The sequence below is a fragment of the Pipistrellus hanaki genome (genome assembly GCF_964339955.1).
Source record: "Pipistrellus hanaki genome assembly, chromosome: 2".
NCBI lineage: Eukaryota > Metazoa > Chordata > Mammalia > Chiroptera > Vespertilionidae > Pipistrellus > Pipistrellus hanaki.
The window spans coordinates 93,537,896-93,552,598 of record NC_140504.1 but is presented as its reverse complement, the minus strand read 5'-3'; the positions used below and the strand labels follow the sequence as shown (position 1 = coordinate 93,552,598).

At 38.9% G+C, this 14,703-nt stretch overlaps 2 protein-coding genes across 11 annotated transcripts in view; one reads left to right on the top strand and one right to left on the bottom strand.

Moving 5' to 3' along the window:
* MED12L (mediator complex subunit 12L) overlaps positions 1-14,703 on the top strand; it is a 355,232-nt gene that overhangs the window by 118,875 nt on the left and 221,654 nt on the right. The gene's annotated exons all lie outside the window — the stretch shown is intronic.
* GPR171 (G protein-coupled receptor 171) lies at positions 1,917-9,478 on the bottom strand. Its single transcript, XM_084875996.1, has 2 exons — positions 9,360-9,478; positions 1,917-3,321 (listed from the first exon to the last, which is right to left on the bottom strand). Exon 2 carries the CDS (start codon positions 3,293-3,295, stop codon positions 2,336-2,338), a length of 960 nt encoding a protein of 319 aa, XP_084732122.1. The 5' UTR covers positions 3,296-3,321; positions 9,360-9,478; the 3' UTR covers positions 1,917-2,335.

The window sequence follows — 14,703 nt, the reverse complement described above, 5'->3', positions numbered from 1 at the left end:
AAAAAGAAGAAAAAGCTAGAGGGGAAATGAAGCAAATATGGCAGTGTTGAAAATGGTTGAAGCTGGGTGAGCAGAGCTTCACAGGGCTCCCCTCCACATGCCCGGGGTCAGAGCAGACGCCCCACACAGGACTTCTTCATTCTTTTGTCCACATCCTTAGCAACACTGTCCTCCCGGCATTTAGTATTGTAAACACTGTCCACTAACTTTCCTGAGGCAAAAACATGAATTACTTCTAATGGCTAATTCTCATGGTGAATTATGATATACAGTAATTCAATTGTATTGTAATCATAAAAAGAACTAATGAATGGATGTGGCAGGGTATACTTCATAGCCTTCCATCACCAGTTGCTCTTAATTCCTTTATACAGTGAGTATAATTAGAAGAAGGCATCAATAAAGGGAAATAAAGCATATGCTAATATTACATGTTATAGAGTCTGGTTCTCTTCCTTACTAAAAAGGAAAATTTGGCTGACTTACCAAGCAGGTGAGGTGACTTTAAGAATATGTTTTAAAACAAAGGTTCTTTTACCCCTCTCTCTTAAGATGTGGCCCTAGTGACTGAAGGTCAAGAAGAGAGGACTAAAGTGGACTTAACCAAAAGGTTTTGAAAAATAGACTAGTTTTGTGTATGCTCTTTTAGGAATAATGTCTTGATTTGCCCATCAGCAAAAACATGTTCTTAGAATACCAACAAGCACAGGTTCTAGGATAAACATCCTACCAGCCTGTTGGGGTCACACATGTGATGCTGATGGGGGCTCCTGTCATTATCCCTCGCCAGCTAGCATTTGTTCAGAACTTACCATGTTGTGAGTGCAATGGGCACTTGTGTGTGTATTTTCTTATTTACCATTCTCTTCAAACTCTAAGAATATGTTTGTGAAATTGTAGACAGGAGTTGTCTTGGGTCAGGCTTTAGAAAATAATTCTTCTCAATGCAAATCTAAAAAGGAGTATGCAATCATACACAGTTTCTTAATCATGGCAACTAATGTTCGTGGATTACCGGTTGTTTTAATATGAGCTTTTACTATTGAGATGAAAACCCCCCACAAAATTTCATGAATGCTTGTCTAAACTTTCCAATCTTCTTTTCTTTAAATAAGTGCCTTATTTCATCATCTGTTGAATTGTTTCTGCTTTACTGGCAGTAGAGAGATTGAAGGGTGTGATTCTTAGAGCAGGAGTCACCCACATTCCAGTGTGTGGCCTCAGACACTCCCCTCCAGGATCTGCGTGGCAGCAGCCAGCCTAGCACCACTGCCTTCCTAACCAAGCCTTGTGGTGTGGCCTGGGCATATCTATTTTAAGACCATTTGAATGATGCTCTTTTTCCATAACTTCAATGAGAGTTTCTAGGTCCAAAACAGCAGTTTGGCAGTTAGTATGATTTAACAATCCCCCCTGAAAATGTTTTAGGTTCTATTTCTTATTACTATAAAATAAAAATAAGAAATCACTGGATTTGCCATTCTAACAGCAGAAAGTTATTTGGAGTAGTGAGGTGAAAGGTTACCTTCTTTGAAGAGGTGGATTAAAATAAATCAGGATTCATGTAAAAATAAGCTGGCTTTTTTTTTTTTTTTAATGATATAAAGGACTTTAAATTGTGTTGCTGAAGGGCTTTATGAAAACTTATATAGAGTTTATACTTGTCCCTTGAACATGTGGAGGTCAATGACGCTAACGCCCTCACAATAAAAAAAATCTACATATAACTTATTATTCCCCACAAACTTAGCTGCCAATAACACACTGTTGACCGGAAGCCTTATTGATTTCATAAATAGTTGTTGGACTCATATTTTATACATTATATGCATTATGTATTTTATTCTTATAATAAAGTAAGCTAAAGCAAGTAAAACGTTATTGAAAAAATCATAAGGAAGAAAAAATGCTTTTATAATACCATATGTATTTATTGAAAAAAATTTGTGTGTAAGTGGACCCCTGCAGTTCAAACCTCTGTGTAAGGGCCACCTTTGTTTTGAGTATTTTTATCAGGAAGTCAGTTCCAGGTATTTCAGTGAACACCTCTGTGTCTGCCATAGAAGTCATTTGGATTTCAAGGATATTACAGGGGTTTACATTGGTTTAACAAGAATGTTTAGTATTTTTGCTACAAATATTTGCCTTAACAACCAAGAAGTACTGTTTAGTTTGCATTTAAAAACAGGGTTTCACAGCAAACTATGCCATATTTGCTAGCTGTCTGTACTTTTACATTCGGGGGTTCTCTTTCCTCCTCTTTTCCAGTTGTTTTGCACTTGTTGTCCAGTAAGGGAAGAAGTCGCAGCATAAATTTATAGCACAATCACATGGTTTATGCATCATTTTCACAACTTGATTTTTCTTTCTGAGCCCTGCTCTCCTTACCTGAAGCAAAAGTTGCAGTGACCTTCAAGCGGAATGCCTTGGAGAGCTGATAGTACAGGAGAGGGTCAAAGCACAAGTTTGACACCGCCAGGAGCAGTGTGGCCTCTTTGGCTTTGAAGAGGGAAATCCTGGTAGCACAATCAGATATGACCTCGGTCTGGCTGAGCGTGTATGGGATTCTGACAATGTGATAAGGAACAAAACATATAATGTAGGCTGCAGTCACTAAAAGTATGTTGACGAGAGCTCTTTTCACATTTGAATAATTTTCATTATCTTTGTTTCTGTAGAGTTGTCGAATTACTAGGCAGTTTGATATTAAAATGATGGCGGAGAAATTTAAAAATATAGCTATACACAGGAAGTTTGTCAGCAAATGCCAATTTCTTCCAAACTCCTTTTTGAATTCCACGCATCCTACATTTGGCTTTTCCTTGATGTCTTTGATGGGAATCACCATGTTTGGCACCATTATCAGAAGGACCATTCCCCACACGACGGCCGATATCATTTTGCCAAATGCAGGTTCTTGTATTCGATAAATCTTGCTGCTGTGTGTCAATTGAAGACAGCGGTCAATGCTGACAAATGCTAAGAAGATAATCGATAAGTACATATTAATGTAGATGAGGCAGGCTGTTACTTGACAGTGGAATATCCTCAGCTTCCAGGGTGCCACACCCAAGTCAACAGCAATTTTCACTGGTAATGCCAGAGTGAGCAGGAAATCGGCTGTAAGCAAATTAATTAAGTATATGCTTACACACCTGTGATTTGTGTTTTTCTGCATGAAAGCCCATGTTGCAAAACAACTCCCAATAATTCCAATAAGGAAAACTAAGTAAAAGAAATATGTGAATGGTTCCAGATCTCTATACACTGGACAGAAGGTAGAACTGTTTGTCATCTTGTGCAAAAGTAAGGACGACTCTTCTGAAAAACAAAATTTTAAAAATTTGTTAAAAGAGAAGGGAAGAGAGGTTAGTAATTAAAATTAGAAATCATTTCCTTTAAAATAAGCTGCACTCACAGTCCCACTGTCCCAATCTTTCTGATTCTTAGAATTTTTCTGATGAACTCTTCTAAATCATGTGGACTGGTGGGAACATCTTAGCTTAGGAGGAAACCTGGGTTTTCATGGTCTATTTTTGTGTTTTTGAGAAACCCGATTAGATTAGCTTCTAAAAGACATATTTTTGATATCACACTTTTGCATTCTGATAACTCTTGTTACCAGTTGGCTTGGAAGTTAGTTTGCAGAGGAGATAAGTAAACTGAAATTCTGAGAACTAGAGAGTCGGAACTAGGGTAAAATGTTTGGTTGTGGTTGAGCCGGAAGAGTCAAATGAGGCTGCCTGACTTTCTTTCTTTGTAGGTTGACAAAACTGCTCGGGCTGGAGGAACCTAGACTGAGGGGGTGAAAAGAGTAACAAAGCTGTACTAAAATTTAAAAGTAAATATTTCAAAAGTAGGCCCTTTATTGTCTAACCTACTAGGACATTTTCACAATCAAAATTTTCTTTTCTTTTTCTTCTTAGCAGAAAGTGTTGAAGGATTAGAGTCTAGTCCAGATTTTATGCTTATTACCTCCCTTTTCCTAGCTCCAGTTTCATGGTATAGACCTGTGGTGTCCACTATGGTAGGCTGTAGCCACATGTGACTACTGAGCATTTGAAATGTGGCCAGTCCAGATTGATATGTGTTGTAAATGCAGAACACACACTGGGTTTTAAAGATTGAGTACAAAATATTTTTTAAAATAGTACAAGTAGTATAATTGTATACATTATGCAAATAATATAACAATTAATAAAATATCTCATTAGTATTTTCATACTGAGCACATATAAAAATATTTCTGAAGTATTAAGTTAAGTATAATGTTAAGATTAGTTTATCCTGTTTCTTTTTGCTATTAAGCTACTAGATAATTTTAAAGTGTCTCTGTGGTTTGTATTATATTTATATTGGACAGTGCCTGTATAGATGTTTCTGTATTATTAGTATTTTTAAGATATTTCAAGGATGTATTTTAAAGACTTCTAGAACTAGGATACATGACATTGGTAAAAAAAAACTCTCAAAGAAAAGCTCAGTTATATTAGTATCAAAACGTCTAACATTAACACTTGAGAGTTTTTTCTTTCTCTTTCATCGCGAGTTTTGAGGCAGTCAAGCTAGAACCACTTTGATTTACACAATCCCATGTCCTTCCAAGTCTGGAACATTGGGTGTTAGAAGCCCAAGTTCAACCAATTGGACTTCACTGACTGTCTTTGACTTGGTCCAATGCCACTGATACCCCAAGGTCACAGACATTTCTTTCTGGGGCTGCTTCTTGAGATGCTCCCTTCTCATGCATATTAAATACCTTTCTTTTATTTTAACAAGAAGAGTATTTTTGTGTTTTAGCCATAAAAATGTACAGATAACTTTTAAATGTAGTAACTAGTAAGTCTAATGGCTGACTAAGAAGGCTAGACAAGCCCATTCACTCAAACTTCCCTTAAAAAACACACACCCAAAACAAAATAAAACAAAACAAAACAAAACTGCTGAAGCCTTTCTGAATCTTAATTCTCCTTAATTATTGAATGATCCATTATATGCATCTTGGGATGAAACAGTATGCAAATGGATTGACAAAGCAACAATACATAAATCTTCCTAAGTTAGTGTCATGGAAAGGGTACATGACCTTCCCCCTTTCTGACCTTAGAGAGGATTTTAGAGTCCACAAATGGACACAAATTCAATAGAAACAATTAAGCACTGACTTTGTATCTGGCACTATGCTAAGGACTTTACATGTACCTGGTAACCTCCCATCATTCCTACCATGTAGGTATTATTTATTCCTGTTTTCCAGATGAGAAAACTGAGGCACAACAGGTTAAGTAATGCCAAAGATTATATGGTTGGTTATAGAACCAGGATTTCAACTCGGGTTGTCTGATCTCAGAAACCACTCCAAAAGTCTGCCCCAACAATAATAGTATTAACAATGATGATGGTGATGATAATGATGATTATTATTATAGCAGCCATCCTTTACTAAGGGCAGCAACTATAGTCTAAGCAATTTTCATTCTTAATCTTTTTTAAAATACTAATAAAAGAAGTTGAGGCTTCATGTATTTTGATGTTTCATTTTATAATATATATATGTATATATATATATATATATATATATATATATATATATCCTGTTTCCCTGAAAATAAGACAGTGTCTTATATTAATTTTTGCTCCCAAAGATGTGGTAGGTCTTATTTTCAGGGGATGTCTTATTTTTCCATGAAGAAGAATATGGTACACATTTATTGTTAAATGAAAATAAAGGAAATTTATTACCTGTATATGGTACGGTAGTATGGTAGTTGTCAACACAAACCAGACAAACTGTGAATCCTACAGTATCAAGAATTTACTCATTTATTCAATGACAATCATGTCATCATCTTCTGGAACATCATCATAACAATCCCATTCCTGAATTTCCTGGTGAATTTCTTGTGACTCCATTTCTTTCAGAATCAGAGGACCAAATCTCTCAAGTATCAAGGTGGGGGGAGGGATATCACTTAAAATGACACAGAGGGGATCAGAGAGGGGAATCAAAATGGCACAGGAGAATCAGAGGGGGGAATTACCATTTTAGTAACCCCTTTTGATCCTCCTGTGTCATTTTGATTGCCCCCTCTGATCCTCCTGTGTCATTTTAAGTGATCCCCCTCCCCCCACCCCTGTGCCACTGAACACCTTCACCAGATATCACCCCTACCCCTTTATCAGACATTTACCCCCTGGGGCCTGCCTGGGGACTGTCACTGGGCTTGCTGGGGCCTGGATCTGGGCTGGAGCAGGGTCTGCCACTGACTGAGAACCTTCAGTCATCATGAGGGCGGCTGTGAGCATCAGGTAGTGTTACCAGAGACAGACCAGCTCTCACCACCTTCGTCACACCCCGTCCACTCTAATCCTTCTGTTCTACATGCATCTGCAAAAATCTCCTCCTCTCTCCTGCCCTGCGCTCACTGCTCACTCTGACCTCCGCTCCGCCTCCACACAGCAGTGATGTCAGGACTCTGCATAATGTCACTGGTTGCTAGAAGCCAGTCGGGGGCGGCCCTAGTGACCAGTTTACAGTAAATTAATTTTCATTCTGAGACAGAGCCTGGGGGGGGGGGGCCTTATTTTTGGGGGGATGCCTTATATTTCAATCAGAAGGAAACCTGTAATTAGGTCTTATTTTTGGAGGATGTTTTATTTTTTGGGAAACACGGTATACACACACACACACACACACACACATTAGAGGCCTGATGCATGAACACGGTATACACACACACACACACACACACACACACACACACACACACACACACTAGAGGCCTGATGCATGAAATTCGTGCAGGAATAGGTCTTCCTCCCCCCAGCTGCTGGCACCAGCTTCCCCCTAGCACAGGGAACCCATGCTTCCCTGCAGCCCTGGCTTCCTCTGGAAGGACTTTTGGTCTAATTAGCATATTATTCTTTTATTATATATATAAAGGAGTGGAACCTCTTTTCTCGAACTTAATTTGTTCCAGAAGGCTGTTTGAAAACCAAGTCTTTTTTCCCTATTAGTAAATTGAGTTAATCCGTCCCAGACCCCCAAATGATTTTCTGGTTTAACCTTTCTTGCATACAGTATATGTCTACTGTGCTATTTAATATGTAAATAAACACTTAAAAAACAAAAAGAACATGAAATGTAAATGAAAATCAAACAAAAAGGAAATGAAATGTATAGTAAAAAATGAAAATTTAACAATAATTAAAAGCAAAAAATATTCACAGCACAATATCCTGAGGTCAGCTGACTCATATTTGCACATTCTCCTTTGTCACCTGAGAGATGCATGACTGATCATACAAGCACAAACATGAAAGGGTTGTCAGGTGGAGAAGCAAGTTTTTGAGATGGGAGATGTTTGAGAAATGAAGTTCCACCATATTTCAAAACCAAACCAAGGTTCTATCCTTTAAGACTAACCTTTAATTTTGAAGTTCCCATGACCTAGTCTCTTCATACTTCCCCACTGTCTTTGTCCCTCCTTGCTGCTTTAGATCGGAGGGGTCTCCTCTGTTCTGTGAACTGTTTCTTCTGCCTTTGTGTTTTTGGTTGTGATTAAATTGTGGGATCAAAGGACTTTAAGAATGGGCATGTGCTCTGACCAGGAATCGAACCGGTGACCTCCTGATGCAGTGGACAATGCTCAACCAACTGAGTCACACTGGATGAGTATAATGTGCTTTTTAAAAGTGCCCCATTGCTTATACTGTCATATATAATAACAGGCTAACACAAAAATAGACCCGAACAACTGAACATCCTGTTGATATGACATGCACTGACTACCAGGGGGCGTGTGCTGAACATGGGGGATGTTGACCAGGGCCAGATGGTGGAGCAGGTGAGTGGCAGCACCAGACCAAGGCAGGGGGCCAGTTGCTGTCGTCGAGGCGAACCTCTGGTGGTTACTGAAAAGTCTTTGCTCCCATATGCTGCAGTTCCGCCTGGCGATCACACCTGCAGCTTGCATTGGCCCTACTCACACTCACCACCAGTCCTGGAGCCACCACTCATACCCACTGCCAGTGCCGGCCCCACTCACACCCACAGCTGGCGCTAGAGCTGCTGCTCGCCCCCGCTGCCAGTGCCCAGAGCCTGTCCCAATAGCTTGGTGCCATCAGCAGGTGCAAGTGGTGGCTACAGGCCCTGGTCACCCCTGAGGGCTTTTCCACCTCTTCCTCCTCCCAAGGGGCTATCAGGGCAGCAGCTGCCACTCACATCTCCTGATGGTGCCAGCCCCAATCACCCCCTGCTGTGGCACGGGCCCAAATGGCTCTGCCCCATCAGTGGGTGTGAGTTGGGGATGGGGGTTGGAGGAGGGAGGGCGGTGGAGCAGAACTGCTGACAGATGGGGGACCTGGGGCTGCAGTAGGAGGGGATGGGGGGGGGGGGCACTGAGGATGGGTTGAGACCTGCTCCTGTGCCTACTGTAGCCTCACAGCCCACAGTTCCTTTATATAAGTGGGTTTTTAAGTTCCTTTATATAAGGGGTAGGTCTCTAGTTATACAATAAAGCCTTATTTTATAGAAGAATGTATAGTAAACACAGATTAGAGAAGGATTTGTTTTGATCAATTAATATTCTCTATAACTGGCACTGACCATATATACCACCCATAAGGAATTTATTTAAAAATAATCACAGTGTGTTTATGTATACAATAATGCTTGAGAATCACATAGTGCCTTGCAGTGGCTTCCATCAACCTGTCTAGACTGCAACAGAAACAAAATCTCTTCATTTAAAATTTTGGTATGTCAGTTAGAGGTTAAATTATACTATAATAACATCTGTGTTATCAATAATGAATTTGTAAACTTAATACTTGATTAATATTTTGTCAGCCACTTATTAGCCAGTGGAAAGTTGTGGTATCCAGAGGTACTCCAGCAAAATAGAAAATAATTCAAGTGTCTCCTTTATTTGGATTGAAAGCCCATTGCTTAGAAAATAAACAAATTAGGTTTTTTATGGAAGTCACAATGGAATTTTTTTGTAATTACCTATTATATTGTGTATAGTAAGAAATGATTTTAAGAACCATTGTGCCCTGTTGTGAGGACCAATATGGCCTTTATTCAGCCAGTGGTAAAATTGAGTTACTTATTAGCAAGTATTCAGTCTTGTATGGATTAAGCTGTCTTTCTGAGAATGGATGGGGTCTGTAGATAGAAGAACATTATAGTGTAGTTCACAGTGAAAATCTACTTAGAGATTAATAACTGGTGCTTTCTCACCCAGCAACCTTGCTACATGTTGACATTTCCAATTACATGGTTTAAATACCAAAAATTATAGCTTTTCCTTCCAAGGAAAGACAGTTGAGAATATTAAGTATTTAAAAAGACATACCTGGGGGTATATTCCCGAAGCCTCAGGGGCCGCTCTCCAAGTCCTCAGAGAAGCATGTGCTGTCCCCTGGCTGTAGCAGTAACAGCTCTATTGAGGGGCTGCTGGCTGTACTAAAAATTTCCTTTCCTTTTGTGTGGTTTTAAATGTCGCACATTGACGTAGATGAAACTGTGGTTTGCAAATAGCTTAACTGTATGAAGGTCTACTAAGGAGGTTCTTTTCAGTCTTGTGTATGCTTTCTTAAGCAATTCAGATTACTCTATTCTAATATTAGAGGATTTTTATTTGTCCATTGTAGTGCCTAATTTTTTTCTTAAACACGAAAGTTGTGTTTTTCATCATAATGATTTTAAAGAACATTAATTTTTATGCCTTGAAAGGGTGTTCAAGCAAATTTCTTTAGTTCTACGTATTGATTCCCATCAGCCTTTCAAAGTTATAATTTTAAAGTAATTGTTGCTGTATGGATCCTGCTAGAGATACCTTTTAATAAATAAACAAAAAAGATGTGATTTGACATCATCTGGTAACCTACTCTATATTTTATTTTTCTTTATTCTTTTTCATTGTAGAAAAATCTGGAAATAGAAGAGGTAAATCACTGTACACAGAGATAATCCCTGTTAACATTTTAAGCACATACATTTAAAAAGTTTTCTGAATATATATATGCCCACTTAAAAATGTTATTATATTGTACATACTGGTTCATGGTTTGTACTTTTTTCACTCAATATGTTGGATTTGTTTTCCTTAGTTATTAGAGTAGGCATATAATGAATATTTGTCAATTTTGCCCAAACAGCTTAATGAATTGAGACAGTTAATTTGTAATTATTAGATTGGATGAAACTATGCATTTTAAATTTTTGGGTCGTTGTTCACTCTGCCTGTGGGCGAGCAAATATTTAGTGAGTATCTGAATGGAGCCCAGCATGGTGATTGACCTAACAAAAAAAATCAATCTGTTATCTCTGTCAATTATTGGCTGTTAGGTTATGCTTCTTGCATGAGGGTAGCTTTTACAAAACAGAATATTGAGTGTACATTTCAAAAACATTTTAATAAGTTCTAAGTCTGCTGGTGTAAAGTCAATTTGTAGTTGAGCCATTGCCTGATCATTCATGGTCTGCTTTCTTCTGTTGCTTCATTCTTTGGTAGATGCTTTGATTTCATCTCTTTTTCTCCTAATAATTCTTAGTTCCCAAATAATTAGAAAAACGTTCAAAGGAACCTTTCCAGAGTTTAAAATTCAGTCCCTTTTGGTATTCACTTTAAAAAAGAAAATTCCTCAAAAACCTAAATGGGAAATGCCAAGCTGAGGTAATGAATTTAGAAAGAGTCAAAGGCACCTTTTGTAAAAAAGCAATGTGAGGATGCTTATGATGATTTTGGCCATTTGTTTCAGATATTCTGGTGTCCTCCAAATCCATGTAATTATTGTTTTTATTTTGCAGAAGAAGAGGTTCGTTTTTTTTTTTTGTTTTTTTTTTTAACATATATTCACTTAAAAATTAGAGGAAAAACCCAAATCGCTCCCCTTTGTATTTGATTTTGGTTCAGCACCAGTGTTAACTCTCATTATGATAGTGCTTGGAAATGATCAGTCTTTTTAGATCTGTGTGGGACAGAGCTCACTGAAAATACTTCAGAAAAGACTTGCTTGCAGATGGTTAGGTAAGATGGTATGGTGGGGGATAGAGAAGCTGAGATGGAAAGAATTTGGCGAGATAGTTGGCTGCCAGCTGAGTGGTGAATGATTTTAACTTGGTGTGAAGGAAAATAGAATAAAAATGTTTTGGTAAAGTTGTTTTTTAAGTTGGTGTATTTATATGTTTACTTCCATGTTCACTTTGGGGTATAGATAGAGTTAAGAAGTACATTCTACTGTCCTTAAAAACCCACTTAGACCTTTGTGTCTGGATTGCCAAATGTTCAAGAGCTGAAGTACCCCAGATCTCAGAGTTCTGTTTCCTTTTTGGAATAGTGGGAAACCACACTTTTAATAGTGAAACTGAACCAGGTTCTTCCTTTTGAGAATGAGCTTGAGGCACCTTGTGTTTTGTGGAAGTTTATTCACAGTGGAAATATACTTTAGGGGGCTGTTGTACCTCTTCTTTGTATTAACATGAGTTCCATTTGAATTTCCATAAGTCACCTTTTTTCTGTTTTATTAGGACAAATGTTGTTCAGGTTGTCTCTTGTTAGTGTTCTAGGAAATGACACATAACCACTAACCCAGTACTTCAGAAACCCAAGTGGGAAGGAGTGAGGGGAAATTATTTTTCCCTTACTTGGTCATGACAACAATACATTTTATTAGAAACTAGAGGCCGGGTGCATGAAATTCATGCATGTGGGAGGAGGGTCCCCTCAGCCTATCCTGCACCCTCTCCAATCTGGGACCTCTGCCTGACTGCCGGTTTAGGTCTGATCAGTATTCCACTGTTGCCACTCTTCTCATGGAATTTGCAAGTCAGGATGCTCTCAACAGTAACTTACATCCTGACACTTTGGTTAATGAATGCTGGTGATCAAAACATCTCTCTAGCAGCTTGTGTGGCTGTGATCAGCCTTCTCCTTGGAGCCACTTTTGTGCTTTTGGTTTGTGCTTTGAAATTTTTTTTAAAGCCATGTAATTCCCTTTCCCACCTGGATCACTCCAAAGTTTTTTTCCTGACCCTAGAGTATCTTCAAATTTGTGAGTGAAGGACATTTTGGACAGAGTTTATAGCTCTTACAAGATGTTGCTTTGTCTGCATGATTTAAGCTCTGCCTTCATTTGTTACCTTTATAATGAAAGTGAGTAAAAATTTGGAAATGTTTTGAAGGCAAATGTTTTGCATGTTCTTGGACTGTGAAGTTGGTTGTAAGAATGGCTGAGCATATTCCCTGTCATTTTCCTTGCCCTCCTTTTGCTCTTCTGCCTTTTTGTTGACAGTGCAGTGCTGTTTGGGGGTCAGCACACAGTCCATTTGGCCTTTCTGCTGTGAGGTGCAACTGCTCTTTAACCCACGGTTATAAAATAAATAAATGGAAGGAAATCCTTTAAAAAGAACCTTTAAAGGTTATCTTGTTTGTTTTTAGTCACTGAGTTCATTTTTTTCTTTTCCACTTGTGTCATTAGGCTCCCTTTTTAATGAAGTATGAGTAACACATTTTCAAAGCTCAGAACTCTCAGTTTCACAAACTCTGTTATTTTTCCAGGAGTAGGTTCTTTAGAGGAATTCTCCCTTTCTTTTCATGTGAATCTTTGTTTTTTGATGAAGTAAAGAAAAATTCCAACAACAAATATTTATTGATTTGCAGGCTGCCTCTTTAGCGCCCATCCTAGGGAATATTTTTGTGACTTTTAGAAGGTTACAATGTCGAAGGGTTAACAAAAATATGTAGAACCTGCAGTGATCCAAATCTGCTACTTGCTGTTAGAACCTGTGAATCCAGGAGATGCCCAGTGGGATGAAGGAATGCTTCTGGAAAGTGGGAGCATGACTGGTGAGTGTGAAGTGTGTTTGCGGACTCTCAGGCATTCTGGGCAGTTGGAGTATCTGAGCAGGATCTGTGTGAGGACAGAGATGAGACCAAATGTTAGACCAACCTGGCCAGCCTTGGATGCTTCAATAAGAGGGGCGAGCTCAGGAAAATTGTGTGTCAGTTCAGCAGTGGGTAACACTGCGGTGTTAGAATGTGTGGAGTCAGGGGAGAATGTGGAAGGCAAGATGCCAGTTAGAAGAGGACTGCAGTCCTGTTAGCTGAGAGGCTTTGAGGATCGGAAATGCACGGCAGTGGGAGGGAAGCGACCAAGGTTCAGTGCTGGGAAGGGAAGTGTGATGAAGAGAGAATCTGGTGTGTTGACTTCCTGTGTTTTTAGTGCCATTTCATTATTTTATGTAGCACAGATTGCTTTTTATTCCTCTCAGTTAGATATTAAATATTCCTCAGCGCTTTGTCTGTCACCATCCAGACACCTGAATATAAACTTGTAAACACCTCAGATGCTCTTATTTTGAACAACATTGATGGAAACACTGCATTTATTATAAAAAATAGCTTTTTATTCAGCTAAATGCTTTAATAATATAATGCACGTTTTTAAAAAAATGATACCAGGCTGAAATTGGCTTTTACTTTAGAAACAAAATGAAGATTAATTCCTTATTTCAGTGAGATGTCAGAGAGTTGGTTTTCTCTCAGAAAGCCAACGGCTCAATGTGGAACATGAATAATTAATAGCTTGAAAAATCTGTGAGTTACAATTTTCTGTAGAAAAGAGATTATTAAGAAATTGTTTTTAAGTAATATGATGGTTTATATGGAGATAATGAAAACCGTCTTTTGGTGTCTTATGTCCAGGGATGGAGTGATAGGGAATGAGCCCATGGGACTTTGTCATGCACTTTGGGGTTTAGCAGTTCAGCAGTGACTGTGATTTGGGAGGGAGAGGGAGTAGTGTAGCTCTGGGCTTCCCTGGATGTACTGGATCCAAGGGGCTGGAACAGCAGGATTAGCCTGACCCAGAGTCCTGCGCTGTTGGTCCCCACAGCACTGAATAAAGATAACTGGTGAAAATAGTTTCCATATCTGTTGTTGTGGTTGAGGTGGGCCTCTTTTTATAACACTGCCTCCCGCTTTTCCCTCAGCCTCTGGGGTGGGGAGATAGGAATGGAGCCGCTTCTATTCCTTAATAACCTGGAGACCTTATTTTATGGAATACTTTGTTTCTTTTCTGCAGCTAGTTTATCAATAAGGTTTAAAAAAATCTATTTACTACTGATAAAGTATACAATATTTAATCATTTTGTATAAACAGTGCTGTGAAATGACTGAAGCATTTTTCAGAGTGGCTTGTGAGAAAGGAAACTACATTTTGTTGAAGTATTTTTTTGGGGGTATTTCTTGTCATGAAATGGAAGACTGCGTGCCAATGGCTGCTTGCAGACAATAGGTGACCAGGGGAAATGGTGGTTTTCCTTTGAAGAGCACTGGGTGTCCTGGTTCCCCCTTGCAACCACACACCTCATAGTGCTGTTTCTCAGAGCACAGCCCCAGGCGTTTTGGAGGGGGATGACCTGTTTTGTGTGTAATTGTAAAGATGCGATCTCCTGGTGTTACAGATATTGTCTGTATGAATAAATATACTGACTTTCCTTCTTTCTCCAGTACCAGTTAGAACATGCAGGGTGGGTAAGGACAGACCACATCGATGGAAGCACAGCTGGTGTACGGTGTTTTCTAGAGTTCCTGGACTACTTCTTTAGCTAAGCCAACATACCAGGTCTTACTCATTTGTAGGTGACAAAGAAATACAATGATAATACCACTTATGCTATAGAAGAGATTTATC

What these genes read in the sequence shown, in the direction of transcription:
- GPR171 (XM_084875996.1), bottom strand. Translation starts at nt 3,295, where the DNA reads ATGACAAACAGTTCTACCTTCTGTCCAGTGTATAGAGATCTGGAACCA.